Source organism: Aythya fuligula, chromosome 14 (genome assembly GCF_009819795.1).
Source record: "Aythya fuligula isolate bAytFul2 chromosome 14, bAytFul2.pri, whole genome shotgun sequence".
NCBI classification, from domain to species: Eukaryota; Metazoa; Chordata; class Aves; order Anseriformes; family Anatidae; genus Aythya; species Aythya fuligula.
In genome coordinates this window covers 962,525-978,575 of record NC_045572.1, presented here as the reverse complement: position 1 = coordinate 978,575, position 16,051 = coordinate 962,525, and the positions used below count along the sequence as shown (strand labels likewise).

The 16,051-nt window shown below is 39.0% G+C and overlaps 1 protein-coding gene across 1 annotated transcript; it reads left to right on the top strand.

Annotated features, from left to right (window-relative positions):
* Window positions 1–205: 205 nt before the first annotated feature.
* SLU7 (SLU7 homolog, splicing factor) lies at window positions 206–13,909 on the top strand. Its single transcript, XM_032196902.1, is given in 16 exon segments — window positions 206–561; window positions 3,059–3,212; window positions 3,486–3,566; window positions 4,148–4,312; window positions 5,288–5,353; window positions 6,831–6,878; window positions 7,305–7,436; window positions 7,724–7,821; window positions 9,201–9,268; window positions 9,485–9,572; window positions 9,574–9,622; window positions 10,292–10,453; window positions 10,890–10,994; window positions 11,153–11,227; window positions 11,500–11,604; window positions 12,608–13,909. Coding segments are annotated over 16 exon segments (1,740 nt in total). The 5' UTR covers window positions 206–397; the 3' UTR covers window positions 12,788–13,909.
* The last annotated feature ends 2,142 nt before the right edge of the window (window positions 13,910–16,051 follow it).

The following is a 16,051-nucleotide window of genomic DNA, read 5'->3' as shown; positions in this document are numbered from 1 at the left end:
CAGGCACTCGATTGGCTCAGCAGCGCTAGTGGGCGGGGCAGAACCGGGCAGGAGCGGCCCCGCCCCCGACGCCGCGGCTTTGCTGCGGTACCGGCGTGAGGCCGCCGCGGGGGGCGGGGCCTTCAAGGGGCGGGGCTTGAGGAGGAGCCGCGGTGCATGGTGGGGTGGCGGCGCGGTGTCGCGGCCTAGCTGGGGGACGGGCGGCGGGGAGGGCCGGGGGAGCCGGTGGTGCGGTGTGGCTGCGTCACCGCTCTGTCACCGCGGCCTTGTGGAGGGACCCGCGCCGCCGCTGAAGGAGGGGAAGGGTAGAAAAACAACAAAGTAAAGCTGCGCGAGGCGTGCTGCCCAGCAGCGTCGGGCCGGTTCCGTGCGGGGGTCTCGGTTGGAGGCAGACAAAATGGCGGCTGGGGTGGCCGCCGGCGGCGCTGCCGCGGGAGGCCCGGGCGAGGTGGGCCTGGAGGAGCCCAAGAAGATGACGAGGGAAGACTGGAGGAAGAAGAAGGAGCTGGAGGAACAGAGAAAGCTGGGAAACGCGCCTGCTGAAGTGGACGAAGAAGGGAAGTAAGTCTCGTTAGCGTGCTGGCTACAGGCACAGGTCAGCAGTCCTGCTGCCCGTGGGGTTGTGGGGTTCTGAGGGGTGCAGTACGTGCTGCGGAAGGAAACTGCGCAGTTTCATGAATTTGCTTTGAACGTTCCGATCTGTCTCAGAAAAGAGGTGTTTCTGCTTCCAGAACAAAGTGTTCAGCATTTATCTGAGCTGTTGGGGTGTTAGCCCAGTAAATCAATGTTTACCTGATTTGTTGGGGAGATGCGAATGCTGACAAGGAGTGTTTTACAAGGGGTGTACACAAAGTACTGGGGGATCATAGAATCACAGAATTTCTAGGTTGGAAGATCAACCTAGGACTCAGGATCATTGAGTCCAACCTCTGACCTAATGCTAACAGTCCCCACTAAACCATATCCCTAAGCTCTACATCTAAACGTCTTTTGAAGACTTCCAGGGATGGTGACTCCACCACTTCCCTGGGCAGCCTGTTCCGATGTCTAACAACCCTTTCGGTAAAGAAGTTCTTCCTAACATCCAACCTAAAACTCCCCTGGCTCAACTTAAGCCCATTCCCCCTCGTCCTGTCACCAGGCACGTGGGAGAATAGACCAACCCCCACCTCGCTACAGCCTCCTTTAAGGTATCTGTAAAGAGCAATAAGGTCACCCCTGAGCCTCCTTTTCTCCAGGCTGAACAAGCCCAGCTCCCTCAGCCGCTCCTCTTAGACTTGTTCTCCAGACCCCTCACCAGTTTCGTCGCCCTTCTCTGGACCCGCTCAAGCACCTCGATGTCCTTCTTGTAGCGAGGGGCCCAAAACTGAACACAGTACTCGAGGTGCGGCCTCACCAGAGCTGAGTACAGGGGGACAATCACTTCCCTAGCCCTGCTGGTCACACTGTTCCTGATACAAGCCAGGATGCTGTTGGCCTTCTTGGCCACCTGAGCACACTGCTGGCTCATATTCAGCTGACTATCCACCAATACTCCCAGGTCCTTCTCTGCCTGGCAGCTCTCCAACCATTCCTCTCCCAGCCTGTAGCTCTGCTTGGGGTTGTTGCGCCCCAGGTGCAGGACCCGGCACTTGGCCTTGTTGAACTTCATGCAGTTGACCTCAGCCCATCGGTGCAGCCTATCCAGATCCTCCTGCAGAGCCTTCCTGCCCTCGAGCAGATCGACACACGCACCTAACTTGGTGTTGTCTGCAAACTTACTGAGGGTGCACTCGATCCCCTCGTCCAGATCATCGATGAAGATATTAAAGAGGACTGGCCCCAGTACCGAGCCCTGGGGAACGCCACTAGTAACTGGCCTCCAACTGGATTTGACTCCTTTTACCACAACTCTTTGGGCCCGGCTATCCAGCTAGTTTCTAACCCAATGAAGCGTGCGCCAGTCCAAGCCAAGAGCAGCCAGTTTCTTGAGGAGAATGCTGTGGGAGACGGTGTCAAAAGCCTTGCTGAAGTCAAGGTAGACCACATCCACAGCCTTTCCCTCGTCCACCCAGCGCGTCACTTTGTCATAGAAGGAGATCAGGTTCGTCAAGCAGGACCTGCCTTTCATAAACCCATGCTGACTGGGCCTGATCACCTGCTTGCCCTGCAAGTGCTGCGTGATGACTCTCAGGAGGATCTGCTCCATGAGCTTCCCTGTCACTGAGGTCAAACTGACAGGCCTGTAGTTTCCCGGGTCTGCCCTCCGGCCCTTCTTGTAGATGGGTGTCATGTTTGCTAGCTGCCAGTCAACTGGGACCTCCCCTGATAGCCAGGACTGCTGATAAATGATGGACAGTGGCTTGGCCAGCTCTTCTGCGAGTTCTCTTAGTACCCTTGGGTGGATCCCATCCGGCCCCATCGACTTGTGCACATCCAAGTGCTGTACCAGGTCACCAACCATTTCTTCGTGGATAGTGAGGGCCACATCCTGCTCCCCATCCCCTTCCACCAGCTCAGGGTACTGGGTATCCAGAGAACAACCGGTATTGCCGCTAAAGACTGAGGCGAAGAAGGCATTAAGCACCTCCACCTTTTCCTCATCTCTTGTAACTAAGTTTCCCCCCGCATCCAGTAAAGGATGGAGATTCTCCTTAGTCCTCCTTTTTGTGTTGATGTATTTATAAAAACATTTTTTGTTATCTTTAACGGCAGTAGCCAGATTGAGCTCCAGGGGCTTTACAGTTTGTTTATTGCTTTTCTCTGTTGCATCTACAAGGCTCCTGCTCACCATCCTATGGCCTCTGGAAAGAGAAGCATTAATATTCTTGTGCTCAGTAACTGTAGAAGGAAGTATGTAGTTTGGAGTCAGGAGTTTAGGTGAATTAATGGTAACAAAATCTCAAAAAAGTCTGTTTACTTAAGATGACCTTACTTCTTTGGAATGCATTATAGCTTCAGTGATTATTATCGCTTTTGAAGCATTGAACTTAATGTAAAAGTTATTTGTTAAGCTAAATCGCGAGTTTGTTTTTTTCTTTTCCTGTGCCACGTATTTATTTCGTGATATCTTTTACAGAGATATCAATCCTCATATTCCTCAGTACATTTCCTCAGTGCCATGGTACATAGATCCTTCTAAAAGGCCTACACTAAAGCACCAGAGACCCCAGCCAGAGAAGCAGAAACAGTACAGCTCTTCTGGAGATTGGTACAAACGAGGAGTTCAAGAGGTGTGCAAGATGTTTTTGTCCTAAAATAAAGGTTTTGTTTGAGGAAATAAGAGTTATTAACATCCTGCAATTTCTGGCTGTGTTTTTGAGGGGGGCAAGAGCTGGGAATTTGTATTCAGCAGGCATGTGTTTGGTGATAACCAAAATAGGCATTTGGGGTTTGGCTAGAGCATATGTGCTTTAGTGGTATTGAAAAAGATGAATTAGTTGATGGAAACACATACACGAATGTTGCCACAATTTTGTACAATGCTTGTCTTTTCTGTTGTTTAGCATGCAGTAGCTACCCGATATCGTAAAGGAGCTTGTGAGAACTGTGGTGCATTGACACACAAAAAGAAAGACTGCATGGAGGTAAACTTGACCATTGTTGATGTTCTAATGGCTTTGAAAACAACACGAGTTCTAATCTTAAATTTAGCTAGCTATTTTTCATTAAAAACTACTATTTTGAAAAAGTTACTTTGAAAAAGGTTACAAGTATCAAAATTCTGTTTGAAAGATTCTGAAACAATAGTTATGTAGGAGACACAAGAGAAAAGTGAAGAAAAAAAGCTACTGTTCAGAGTGGTGTTTATCAATTCTGTTTGTGACAAGCAATAAAGTAAAAGGTTGTCTTTTAGTTCTTCATGTTAATTTAACTCAGATGCTGCTGTGGCTGTCTGTTTCATGTCAGCTAGAAGCAGTCCCCAGAAGCTATTTTAATCGCTTCTTTAACTGTTGAAAATTGAGTCAGTAATTGGTACTTTTGAGTCAGTTGTATTACTTTAAAATACAGAATTGAACTTCTCATGTTTACTTAGAATTTGGAAGCTTATTGTGTTGAATTTAACTGGCTTTAGAAGAGCTCCATTGATACTGTTTTTAAAGCTGTGTGTCTTAGCAAGTAGCATATTCCAATCTAAATGACCAATGCATTTATTTATTTTTTTCAGAGACCCAGGAAAGTTGGAGCAAAATACACAGGAATGAATATTGCACCAGATGAACATGTGCAGCCTGAACTGATGTTTGATTACGATGGAAAGCGAGATCGTTGGAATGGATATAACCCAGAAGAGCACATGAAGATTGTAGAGGAATATGCCAAGGTTGATCTGGTGCGTAGGCATTATAGTTTACTGGGAAAAGTTCAGTGTTTGGCTTCACTAGGTGGAGGAGTGCTTGCTACTTGCACTGTTAATGTTGGACCTTGTGCGGTATTCATAATGGAAGGCGGGGTGGATTCTGTGTTTGATAGCAACTTCACTTGAACTGAAAGTGAAACCAGAACAGACAACTGAGTATGGGTCTGCAATAAATGAAGTGTCTCTCCAGATTGCTTACTTTTTACTAGACAAGCTCTAGAGTTTATTAACCAAGATGCACGTTAAATTGCAGGCAAGAAAGGAATTTCTAAGGTGTCTTTACTACCTAGAGTCAATAACGCTGTATTTGTAAGCTCATTCATATTTTTGTTACTTAGGAATCCTTTATCTTCCCATTGCGGAGCAGGGAACTAGTTGTACATGTCTCTGTGGTTCAGTGATGTCAAATACATGTAAAAAAATCATTTCATTCTGCTTTAAAATGTCATGTTAGATGATAAAATTTGATGGTTCCTGTGTGAAACATAAATGCTTGCAGCATCTGTCATGAACTACCTTAAACACTGATGTTCCTAACTAGATTATGAGGACACAATAATAAAGCATATTTGTTTTTTAAAAACTACTGAACTAAAATAAGCTGTGTTTTCTTTAATTACGATAGACGTAGTAATGGTATAGCTGCATAAGCTCTGGTGAATCAGTTTATTTACCCATGTAATATAACAGTAAAATGGTTAGTATATATAGTTTCCTTGAGGCTCTAAAAGCACTGTGGTTAAGCATAGGTGTAGAGGAGACTATCTCTAGGCTGTGTTTTTTTTTTTTTTTTTTTTTTTTTACGAGCACCCAAAGAATTAAATGTCCGTTTTCTTATAATAGTGAATAGATTTTAAATGGCAGCAATCACAAGAAATACTTATGATGTTACTGTATACTTGCTATTAAAAGGCAATATTAAAATAAATGCATTTGTGTGATATGCAGGCCAAACGTACACTGAAAGCGCAGAAGCTTCAGGAGGAGTTAGCATCAGGAAAGCTGGAGCAAGTGGTAAGTAAATCAAACTCCTAATTTATTTTTGTTTAGGCTGAGTGAAAATAGAACAGGTTACTTCTCTGATGCTTTTATTCTCTGTACTTGTTTTTCTACTGCTTTTTATACTCTTTAGTAATTGAAAGCTCTTCCTAGCACCAGCTTATTTTGTGACACATACAAGAATTCAGAATACTTTCTTCTAAGTGACAGTACTTTCCTTTTGGGCAAAAAACGTTTGATTATTAATCTTCTAAAATTAATTATGTGGAATTTTGGATTAGAAAGCTTGTTTTCCATGGAATTCAGTTCACACAGAGACATGTTTTAAGTATTTAAGGACTGTTTTGTCTGACTGATGTTGGAGCACTGATTATATGTAATGCTTAGTATAAATAGGAATGCAAAGGTATTTTCTTTATCTTAAACCCCAAACTTTTTCTTCTTCAGTCATTGCTTTGACTACTTGTAGTGTGTCTGATTATTTGAAGGCTGAATATATGTATCTACTTCCCTCTGGCATGTAACTGAAGAGTATGCATCTTCTGTTAACTTCTACAAGCTCCCCTTAGATTAAAAGGCACCACTTTTGATGATTATTGATACAAAATTCAGATTTTTAAAGTAATTTATGATATTTTAAGTTTATAAAATGGTGAAAAAGCATAGATCGTTACTGGACAAAAGTATTTTTTTTAAGTGGTATTCTTAAAAATAGATATATTTAAAACCACCATCAACCAATAGACTGCATATGATTGGGTCTCCATTTTCCATGATTATCACCTTTCATTTAGTCACTAGATGGCAGGATGACCTAAATTTCTGACCCAACACAAAATAGGGACTACTGATCTTATGGGTATAAAAGTGTTTTTTGTTTGTTTTTCATGCCTGTATTCACCACAAACATTTTTAGCTTCCATATACTTTTTTTTTTTTTTTTTTGGACAGTTCTGCCATGTCAATTACTCTCAGGTTAAGGGCTAAACTGGTTAATGAAAAATCTGGCTGTGTTTCGCTAGATTACCAAGCATGAATCAGAAGCCATAATTTATTCCTTTCAGTCCTAACAAAATAGTTGCATACGTATCTCTTTAATACAGATTTTTTTAAGGTTTTAGAGGTGGATCTTAGTTACATTTACATGATAAGAAATATCTTAGTCTAAATCATTAGTGTTCAGAGATGTAACAAGCTTTAGATCACAGTGACAGTTCAAAGCCTTTACAAGAAAAGTAAATTCTAGAAATTTGGTTTGTAATCCAGTGAAAAGGTCTCCAGCTTGTGTCTGTAACAGTGATACTTACCAACTCTATTTTAGAACATCCAAAATGTAGTGATCTTTGTGCATTGTGTGCATTGTATTTTCGCAACCAGTTTTTTAACTTCGCAAAGCTCTGCTTTGATTGGTCTTATCTCCCTGCCATTTTTTCTTCTCTGCACTATCTTGTCTTCTCTTCTTCTCTGCTGATGTGCTCTTTGTTTGCTGCAGAACTCCCCAAGACACCAGTGGGGAGAAGAGGAACCAAATTCCCAGACAGTAAGATGATTACCCACTGCATCACACCATGGGCAGGAAAAAAAAGACCCATAGTTAGTGGAATAGCAAAACAAGGGTGGCATAAGGGTTTCAATGTTGGCTTCATGCCACTGGTTGCCTGTTCCCTTTTGGAAGAGGTTGTTGGATTTCATTGAGGGTTTTTTAAGTCACAGGTGTTGTCAAACCTTAGAGGTGCAAGCAAGTAACATTGTTATTTGCATGGTATATTTTGCCCAAGATAACTATTGTTTTAATATTGTCACAGTGACATTTTTGTAACTGGAGGAAATGGAAGTCCCTTAATCAGTATTTCTGAATGCTGAGTGTATCTACATGATAGATTTGCATGTTTAGGCCATTTTTAATGAAACCACTATAATCAGATTATTGTACTTGTCTCTGAGAAGTTTTCTGTTTTCTCTTCAGGAAAGAGATCGTAACAGTGAAGATGAAGATGAAGATAAATATGCAGATGACATTGATATGCCTGGGCAGAACTTTGACTCTAAAAGACGCATCACAGTCCGAAATTTACGTATTCGGGAAGATATTGCAAAAGTGAGTAAAGAACTTCATTTTTCCTTTTATATTTATATTAATTAATTTTTAAAATTCATACCCTCAATATTAGTGTGTTTGAGTATGGGTCTCAGGGTTTAGAGGTTAAAGTCTGTCACAGTTCTCTTCCCTGCTCCTGTTATAACTTCTTCAAGGTCTATCTCTTGCACAGATATTCCCTTATTTTAAATGGCTAAGTTGGGGGATACAGCAGTACTTTCAATTTTTTTAAATTCTAAGTTTTAATCAAATATCTTTTATGTTGTATGTGCTTTTTTTCCTCCTAGTACCTAAGGAATCTAGATCCAAACTCTGCTTATTATGATCCCAAAACAAGAGCGATGAGAGAGAACCCATATGCCAATACAGGCAAGAATCCAGATGAGTAAGTTAAAACAGGGTCATGCTTGTGTACCAAACAAAACTCTTAAAAATGAGACTGCTGTAAAAGTTTTGTATTTTATTTCATATCTGTGTGTCTTTTTATTAATGAATCCCTAGTCAGTTATGGATAGAAGTAATGCTTTATAGTAAACATGGAAAAAATGTTTTATTTATTAACACATTTTTGTTTTTAATATATAAAAGTAGTGTGTTAGTGATAGTGGACTTTAATCCTCAGGGATGCAGGAACTACCATTCTGTGTACTAATCTGACGTAGATCAAGGATTAGAACACTGTTGTATGTAGAAGAGATATCGGTGAACAGTAACGTTATACACATAAAGTATTTTCAGTAATGGATCTAAAATTTCAACCCTTTTTTTGTTGGGAGGCATCCAGCCCTGGAGACTATCCTGGAGTGTCTATGGTATCTGACTAAATGCCTGAACTAGGATCAAAAGCTCCCTGTGTATTAACGGAGCCTGCACAGAAAAAGTCTGAAAACTTTGGCATTGTCTAGATAGACAATTACAGAATGCCACAGGTAGGCTTTGGGTTGCACATAAGGCTGTCTTACTTAAAACCCAAGTCAAGCACTTGAGCTGTGACCCTTCCTTGACCCATGTTGCTCTGTGGACATACAGAGTAGACAGGCTGTGAGTAGAAATGTTATTCAGGGTACTGTAATTGGATTAGCTTGCTGCCTGAAATAGAATGGCAGTGGCTAACTGCTAGCAAATAATGCTCTTTCCACCTCTCCCTGTCTCCAGCAAGAATAATGACAGTCAATTGTATTTTCAGATGAAGATGCATTCATTTCTCTCTGGAGTTGTAATTTGACCTTTGTTCAGTCTGTGTTTCTGCAACAGCATTGCAGACGAAGCTTTTCAGAGGGGCTTTGGGAGATGAAAACAGTAGGAAACTGAATTGTCAACATTATTTCATTTTCAGCCTGTGTTCCATCTGCTCTTTTTCAGCTTCTACAAGGGGTGTGCAAAAGGTATCAGGGCAGTACAATTATTTCCTAGCTTGAAATTGGCTGAGCAGAAGGGTAGATTCACAAATCCAAAAGCAGAGGTCAGTGGTACAGTATCACGTACCGCTTGTGCAATTACTGTGCAATTAGGCCCAGGCCTGACTCACGGTATCTCAGACAGCTCCAAGACTCTGTAGCATGAGTACTCTAAAGTGCTGTCTAATACTGTCATGACTCTATTGTGAGTCTAGACTTTAATTTCATGTATTGAATGAATGCTTCTCTCCCTCCGTTTGTAACTCAGGACATAAAGGAAAATTTTTACTTCCTGTTGGTGTTATGTGATTTGATTAAAAGAAATCACGTTATCCGCATGCTAAAATAATATCATTCTTTCCTGCAGAGTTGGTTATGCAGGTGACAACTTTGTTCGTTACACTGGAGATACCATTTCAATGGCACAGACTCAGTGTAAGTGTTTATTTTTCTGTGGTTTCATGGGGTTGTTCTTTTTTTCTTCTGTTTTCAAAAATGGATTTTAAAGACTTAAGTTAGCAACACTTTTTTTTTGCAAAAGAGAAATCTTTCTAGATTTAAATTGAGTCTTTCTTTCAAACTATTAGAAAATTAAAGATAATAATGTGAATGTATTTTGAGAATAAACATTGATGCTTCCTGTTAATACAGTGTTTGCTTGGGAGGCTTATGACAAAGGCTCAGAAGTGCATCTTCAGGCGGACCCTACAAAATTAGAGCTACTCTATAAATCCTTCAAGTGAAAAAGAAGATTTCAAGGCACAACAGAAAGAAAGCATCTTAGAGAAGGTAATAGATGTTGGGTTTTATTTAATAAGAATTCTGTCAAGTTTGAATTCTGGTTCTTAGGGAACAAATACTACTACTACAATGTGAAAATGCATCAGCTGTTCTATATATATACAATATTATATACAATATATATACATACCATAAAGCATGTATAATCTATCTATTAGATTCATTATATTATTTAATGTAGGAACCTTTGAAGATCTGCTAGTATTTCTTTGGATGACTGGGAGCTCTTCCTTTAACTGTCAGAATATCTCTAGTGAAAAATCTGACACTAGTAGGAATCCAAACCTTAGATGCAAGTTTGACAGGGGGAGGAACGTACTGCACTGGTTATACCAAGGTTGTATTTTTCCACGTTTTGGCTTGGTCTGAAAAGATTTCCTGCTTAGAAATAATCTCTAAAGTAAGAATTATTACTGGTGTAATTTTCCAGGAATAGAAGAAAACATCAGTGGCCGTGGGAGGATACATAGTTCTCACTAAATAGTTATTCACTAAAGATTTAATTGTCTCTACCCACTTTTGTGTTGCATTTTGTTCTAGAGGTGTGGACAGAGAAGGCACCAAAGATGAAATTTTTTAAATGTGTGCTTAACTACATAGACTTTTTTTTTTTTTTTTTTTGCTAAACTATCATATGTCATTTCTTTTGCATTATAGTATGGAGGACAAGAACATCTAGATACCCCACCAGCTGAGTTGCTGTTAGCTCAAACAGAAGATTATGTGGAGTATTCTAGACATGGGACAGTTATCAAAGGACAAGAGAAAGCTATTGCATGCTCTAAATATGAAGAAGATGTGAAGATCAACAACCATACAGTAAGTACTTACTTGAAGTAAATACACACACACACACACACACACACATATAAAAAAAATATCTTCCTTTGGAAGGGAACAAGGTGTAGTAGATGCAGTGCAATATAGCTAAAACACCAAGTAAATAAATTTCTCCTTCCCTAAATGTGACACACTCTTCTACTGAGGAGGAATTTTAATTTCTCACGATTGCAGTGTGAATGAGGAGTTGTGATGGCCATCTTAAATTGAAGGGGAAGTTGCTGTTGGTTTTTTTTTTTTTTTGGAACCATACCTGTAAGACTAATGTAAAATTGCAAAAGTATTTCTCATAACTTCCCCTTACGGACTGTTTGAATAGGTTGCTCATCAGGAAATGATGTCAGGAATAATTTGCAGCCTGCTCCTTATGGGAGTATTATTATAGATGCAACTGCTGTGGTGTCTTTTCTTGCAGTGCATTTGGGGTTCATACTGGAAAGACGGCAAGTGGGGTTACAAATGCTGCCACTCGTTTGTCAAGTACTCATACTGTACAGGAGAAGCTGGGAAAGAAATTGCAGTATAGTATGTCTTTTTTAATACTTGTGTAGAGCTAGAAGGCATTCATCTGCATAAGATTTAGGTGGTTTTGCTTTTTTTTTTTTTTTTTTTTAACTTGGCCTTCCCATTTCACATATGCTTTGTAAATGGATATCCTCTCCCTTTTCTGTTGCACAGAATACTGAAGCAAGCTTACTAGAAGAGCAACCTAGAGAGGAAGAACACGTGACAAAACCCAAAACATTGATGGAGGTTAGTTGTTTCCCTTTTTAAGGGAGCTATTTTTCCTCAGCATTTTATGTGACCCAAATATATGTATAACTACAAGATTATGCAAGTCATTCTAAGGAGTCTGAAAATCATCAAACTGAATTACTGTGTCACATCTTTGTTCGAAACTGACCTCTCAAAAATCCCTACTGTTTACTAATGTTATGATGGCTTGAAATTAGTTCATAGAATGGTAGAATATTGCTACTGCTTACTAGCTGAATCTTAACTGCTGCTTTTTTTCGGCCTTAAAGATCCACCAGGAGAAACAGAAAGAGAAGAAAAAGAAGAAACATAACGAGAGTTCTAATTCAGACAGCGAGGGTGAAGAGAAAAAGAAGCAAGAAAAACTTAAAAAGGTGCGCTATACTCTTGAGTGTTTCTGTTGCAAAAAGAACTTCAGATATGTTTACAACATTAGTGGTTATGAAACCTGTAACAGTTCTTGTGGAATTCTTGTGGACTGTTCTTTGATGCTAATTTTGAGATGAAACAAATTTAAAGTGCTGTTAGATGTTCTAAAGTACATAGCTTTTACTCCCTATTTGTCAGGCAAACACGCAGTAAATAGTCTAGTTTTGGAAGACTTAGTTTGGAAGATACAGAAGACTTCTTTTCTAGTCGCCTATTACAGCAATAGGTATAAAGACACTGCTGAACACAGTAACTTGAGATCAAAGAACAAAGGCATTGTCAAAGCTTGACTTAGAACTTTTTATCCCATACTTGAGCCCAGTCTCATAGCTGATGCAATAAGTCTGTCAACAGTCTATCTATTGACTGTTGCTGGATGGACCCTGTGCAAGCACAACATCCTGCCTTGGGTATGCAGGGGAAATTAATGTTAGACTGTGATTAATCAAAACATTGTAGAAGAATAATTTCTTTTCAATAGCAAGAAGGAGCAACAGTAGTAGTTTGAAAAATGGGATAATTTGTATTTCAAAAAAGCACATTTTCATTTTAAAATCACTCTGAAACAGGAACAAAACACAAAGATGACATGCTTTCTTATCTGCTTTTGTACTTTATGGATCATGATTAAAACCCATGGTTTCTACTCGATTTTGGCAATTGGAAGGGCATTAAAGTATCTTGTTTGCAAAATGCTAATTTACTATCATATTATGCTAAATGCTCAAAAATAAGCATTAAATAGCACATGTGAAGTGTGCTGTAGGTGGGCATGATGTGCATTGTTTATCCCACTGTTCTGCCTGCTAATTGTTTGTTATACTAGAATATAATGTAAGCTTTTTGTAAGCTTTTGTTGTTGGTTTTGGGTTTGTTTACTTTTTTTTTTTTTTTTTTTTTTTTTGCTTAACTTTCTTTGCATCTCCCCCTTTCCCTCTTCCATTTCAGGCATTAAATGCAGAAGAGGCTCGTCTCCTCCAGGTTAAAGAAATTATGCAGTTAGATGAGAGAAAGAGACCATACAACAGTGTATATGAAACCAGAGAGCCAACAGAAGAGGAAATGGAAGCTTATAGAATGAAACGTCAGAGACCTGATGATCCCATGGCCTCTTTTCTTGGACAGTAGCCTTAATGAAAATCATTCCAGTACACAGGATTTTTTTTCCATACTTGTAAACAAGTCTATAGACACTTACCTTCCATGTGGCTAATAAATGCCAGAGATTTTCTTTGCAACACAGATATTGGTAAAAACTTCTTTCAGTAGATGTAAGCAGTCCAGTACTTGGAGCAATTTTGTATGTGTGTGTGTGTACGCACATAATTTATGACTGTGTATGTATAGATATATATACGTGTGTGTGTACACATAGATGATAAAGAAAAAGAATACATCCACTGTAAACTCTCGATTGGAAGAGAAATGATCTGATACTGGCTGTAATTCCAGAGATTCTGGATTCATTTGGCAATGCATGAAGACTTAATAAATTCAGTAAAACTGAGTACCCAAAAGAAGTGATCGGCAGGTGTTGCTGTTAATATAAAGCAAAAATTGTTGAAGATAAATTAGTACACCTGAAGTCTAACTTTTCTTTGTAAATGGACTTGCCTGTCACATGGCTTTAAAAGGAGAAATAGTTAATTTGATCGCTTTATAGTAAGAATTTTGGAAATGTAAAATTGATTGTACAGTTTTGGTTAAATTAATATAAAGGTCTTAAATGCTATGTATCTGTTGTAACCAAAAGACTAGAAGAAACTGTATAGAGCTTTTAAATTCTGATTGTTTCTGCAGATGTTAACATATATATCAGGTGTGAAGATCTAAGTTTTTGGTTTTCTGTTTTAAAACAATATACATCTTACTTCTACAACTTCCAGAATCCTGTTACATGGTGGAATGCTAAATGTTAGACTAATACCTTGTGATGTCATGCAGCATTTGCTATCTGTTTAGCAGTATTGCTCCTTAAACTGGGAATTCTCCACTGCAGATATTATAAGATGAAAAAATGGGAGAAAAACTTGATGCCTTAGCTTTAGAGGCAGAAGGATTGGCAATTTGTTCTACTGAAGCATAAACAGTCTCATTAAATGTGGCTTACATATAACCAAATTAAATATGGTTATATTAATGGTAGGACAGGGAAAACTTTTCAATTCTAGCTCTTCTAATGAAGAACCTGATTATAATTTCAACTTTGTAAATAATGAATCATATTCTACAGTTAGTAGAAGCAAATTTAAAAAAAAAAAAAAAAAAAAAAAAAAAAAAAGGTGTAGTATGTTTCAGCTATTGTCACCTGTAAGGCTGGTTTCTTTTTCTGAGCCATTTTTTTTCTCAAAATCTGCTTCTCCTTTATTTTTGTTACAGAAATACTAATTCTGAATGCAGACTTAAAATAAAGATTAATTAACATAAAAATCCACAGTCAGATTAATAAATCTTATAAAACAAAGTACTTCTAGCACTTACTGAAGAAATATACCAAACTAGAGACACTGAGGATCTTCATTCAAGGTGGAATTGTTAATAAAGCCAAGTACTAGAAAGGAAAAACTTCAGAGTGGAAATTAGTTTTTCCAGGGGTTGCTTTTATATTTTCATAAAAAACATGGACTTAGAAAGTCACAGGGAAAACTATCAGGGACATTATTTCCCTTCTGCTATGCTAGTGACTCACTTTCTGAGTTTCCATGTTGGCTCATGTCTTGACCTTTCTACCTTATGGATGATTTCAAAGCGCATATTACTCCTTTTTTTCCCACAGGGAATTATGTACAGTAAGTGCAAATTTAAATGTCTTGCCATGTTTTTGATTTCACAGCCACCTTTAGAGCATTGAGTATTTTAATTTAGTATACAGAAATGCTAAAATGCTAGTGGAAATTTTGTGTTAGTCTGCAATGCAGCTCTATATTAAAAGTTCTCTGATATTGTCGCTGATGATAAAAACTTTATTTTACTGTGTTCCAGAGATCTTCTGCTATGATCTGAATGCAAATTGACCTTGAATGATTTTTCTGAATTAGTTGAACTGTAAACTCTTCTGAGGCCTGTAATGTTTGAAGTACTGGACAGCAATACCTCTAGGTGCCCAGATACCTATGTCTGTTTCAGAATCATGTTCAATTTGGGGGACAAAGACGTGTCAAAAGGGTCCATGTCACCAGTTACTTCAGCCATTTGGATACCTCTAAAAGTAGCTAGAGGTTTGATCCTTTATAATGGAGGTAATTCAGAATGAAGAAAACATAAGTCACTGGTCTAGGCAGCCTTTAAACTTGTGGTTAATGCGTATATATTTTATGGACGTGGGGAAAAAGAGGAGAGTTAAAGGCACGTGTATTTTAGAGGCTGATGTAACATGCTAGATGCTCTGGGACCATGCATTTATCAGAAAAATTAACCAAATCCTAACCACTTGTGTGTTTGGTTTATCTTTTCAGTACTTGAAGACATGACAGTAACTTACTTTTCAGCATGCCTTGTCTTGCTCTGCCAAGAGAGAAGCTGCAGGGAAGAGGGACCAGTAGCCTCTATTTTACAGCAGTTCCAGGGAAAAAAGCAGTAGCATCTTACTCAAAATACGTGAATGATACAAAGTAGATCTCTTCTGGATCAGTCTGCACAGTTAAAGGACAAAAAGATTAAACTGTGTTATTCTATTTATATGATAGAGGTTAAATGTTAAAGAACATTGTGGATCTAATCATGAGGATTAATTTTTCCTCCATCTGCTTTCCCTTGGATTTGGCATGCAATATGACTGCATATTCAATGATTGCTTCCTATTGCACAAGCTGATTTTTTTTTTTTTTCTAAAATGAGTTTGAAACAAGTTTTTCGATGAGCTTAGCCTGAACCTAAAATGAAAATGAGCCTACTGTAGTGGAGACAACAGGAATTCAGAACTACTGTTTCTTCCACGTACATACAAGTGAGAGGAAATTCTGTAGCCTGTTAAATTAGTCAAATTCTCCCAACACAAAACAGACCCACCCAGCACACTCAGGGCAGCTTTCTCTGAATCTCGCCTTTGGCAAAGCTCAACATTTATTTTCCCCAACTCCCAATTGTTTTCAACAATTGCTTCAGTTACTTCATTTCTTACCCTGTTGAATTCTGGTTGTCTGAGGTGTACTCGATCTGCAAACTGTGAATGAGACTAGATTTGAAGATGTTCATGTTTTTAGCACACAAGTTAGAGGAGAATCCTTTATTTTTTTCTTGGAAAGTTTAGCATCCTGTGTTATCTTCCAAAGCCTTTGAGGCACACCAGAAGGTAGCTCTTTTGCTCTCTCCATGTTTCTTTGTAATTAGATCCCTATGGCTTCCCTGCGTGGGTTAATGAAAGAGATGTGCTGTTCTACATGCGCAGTTGTT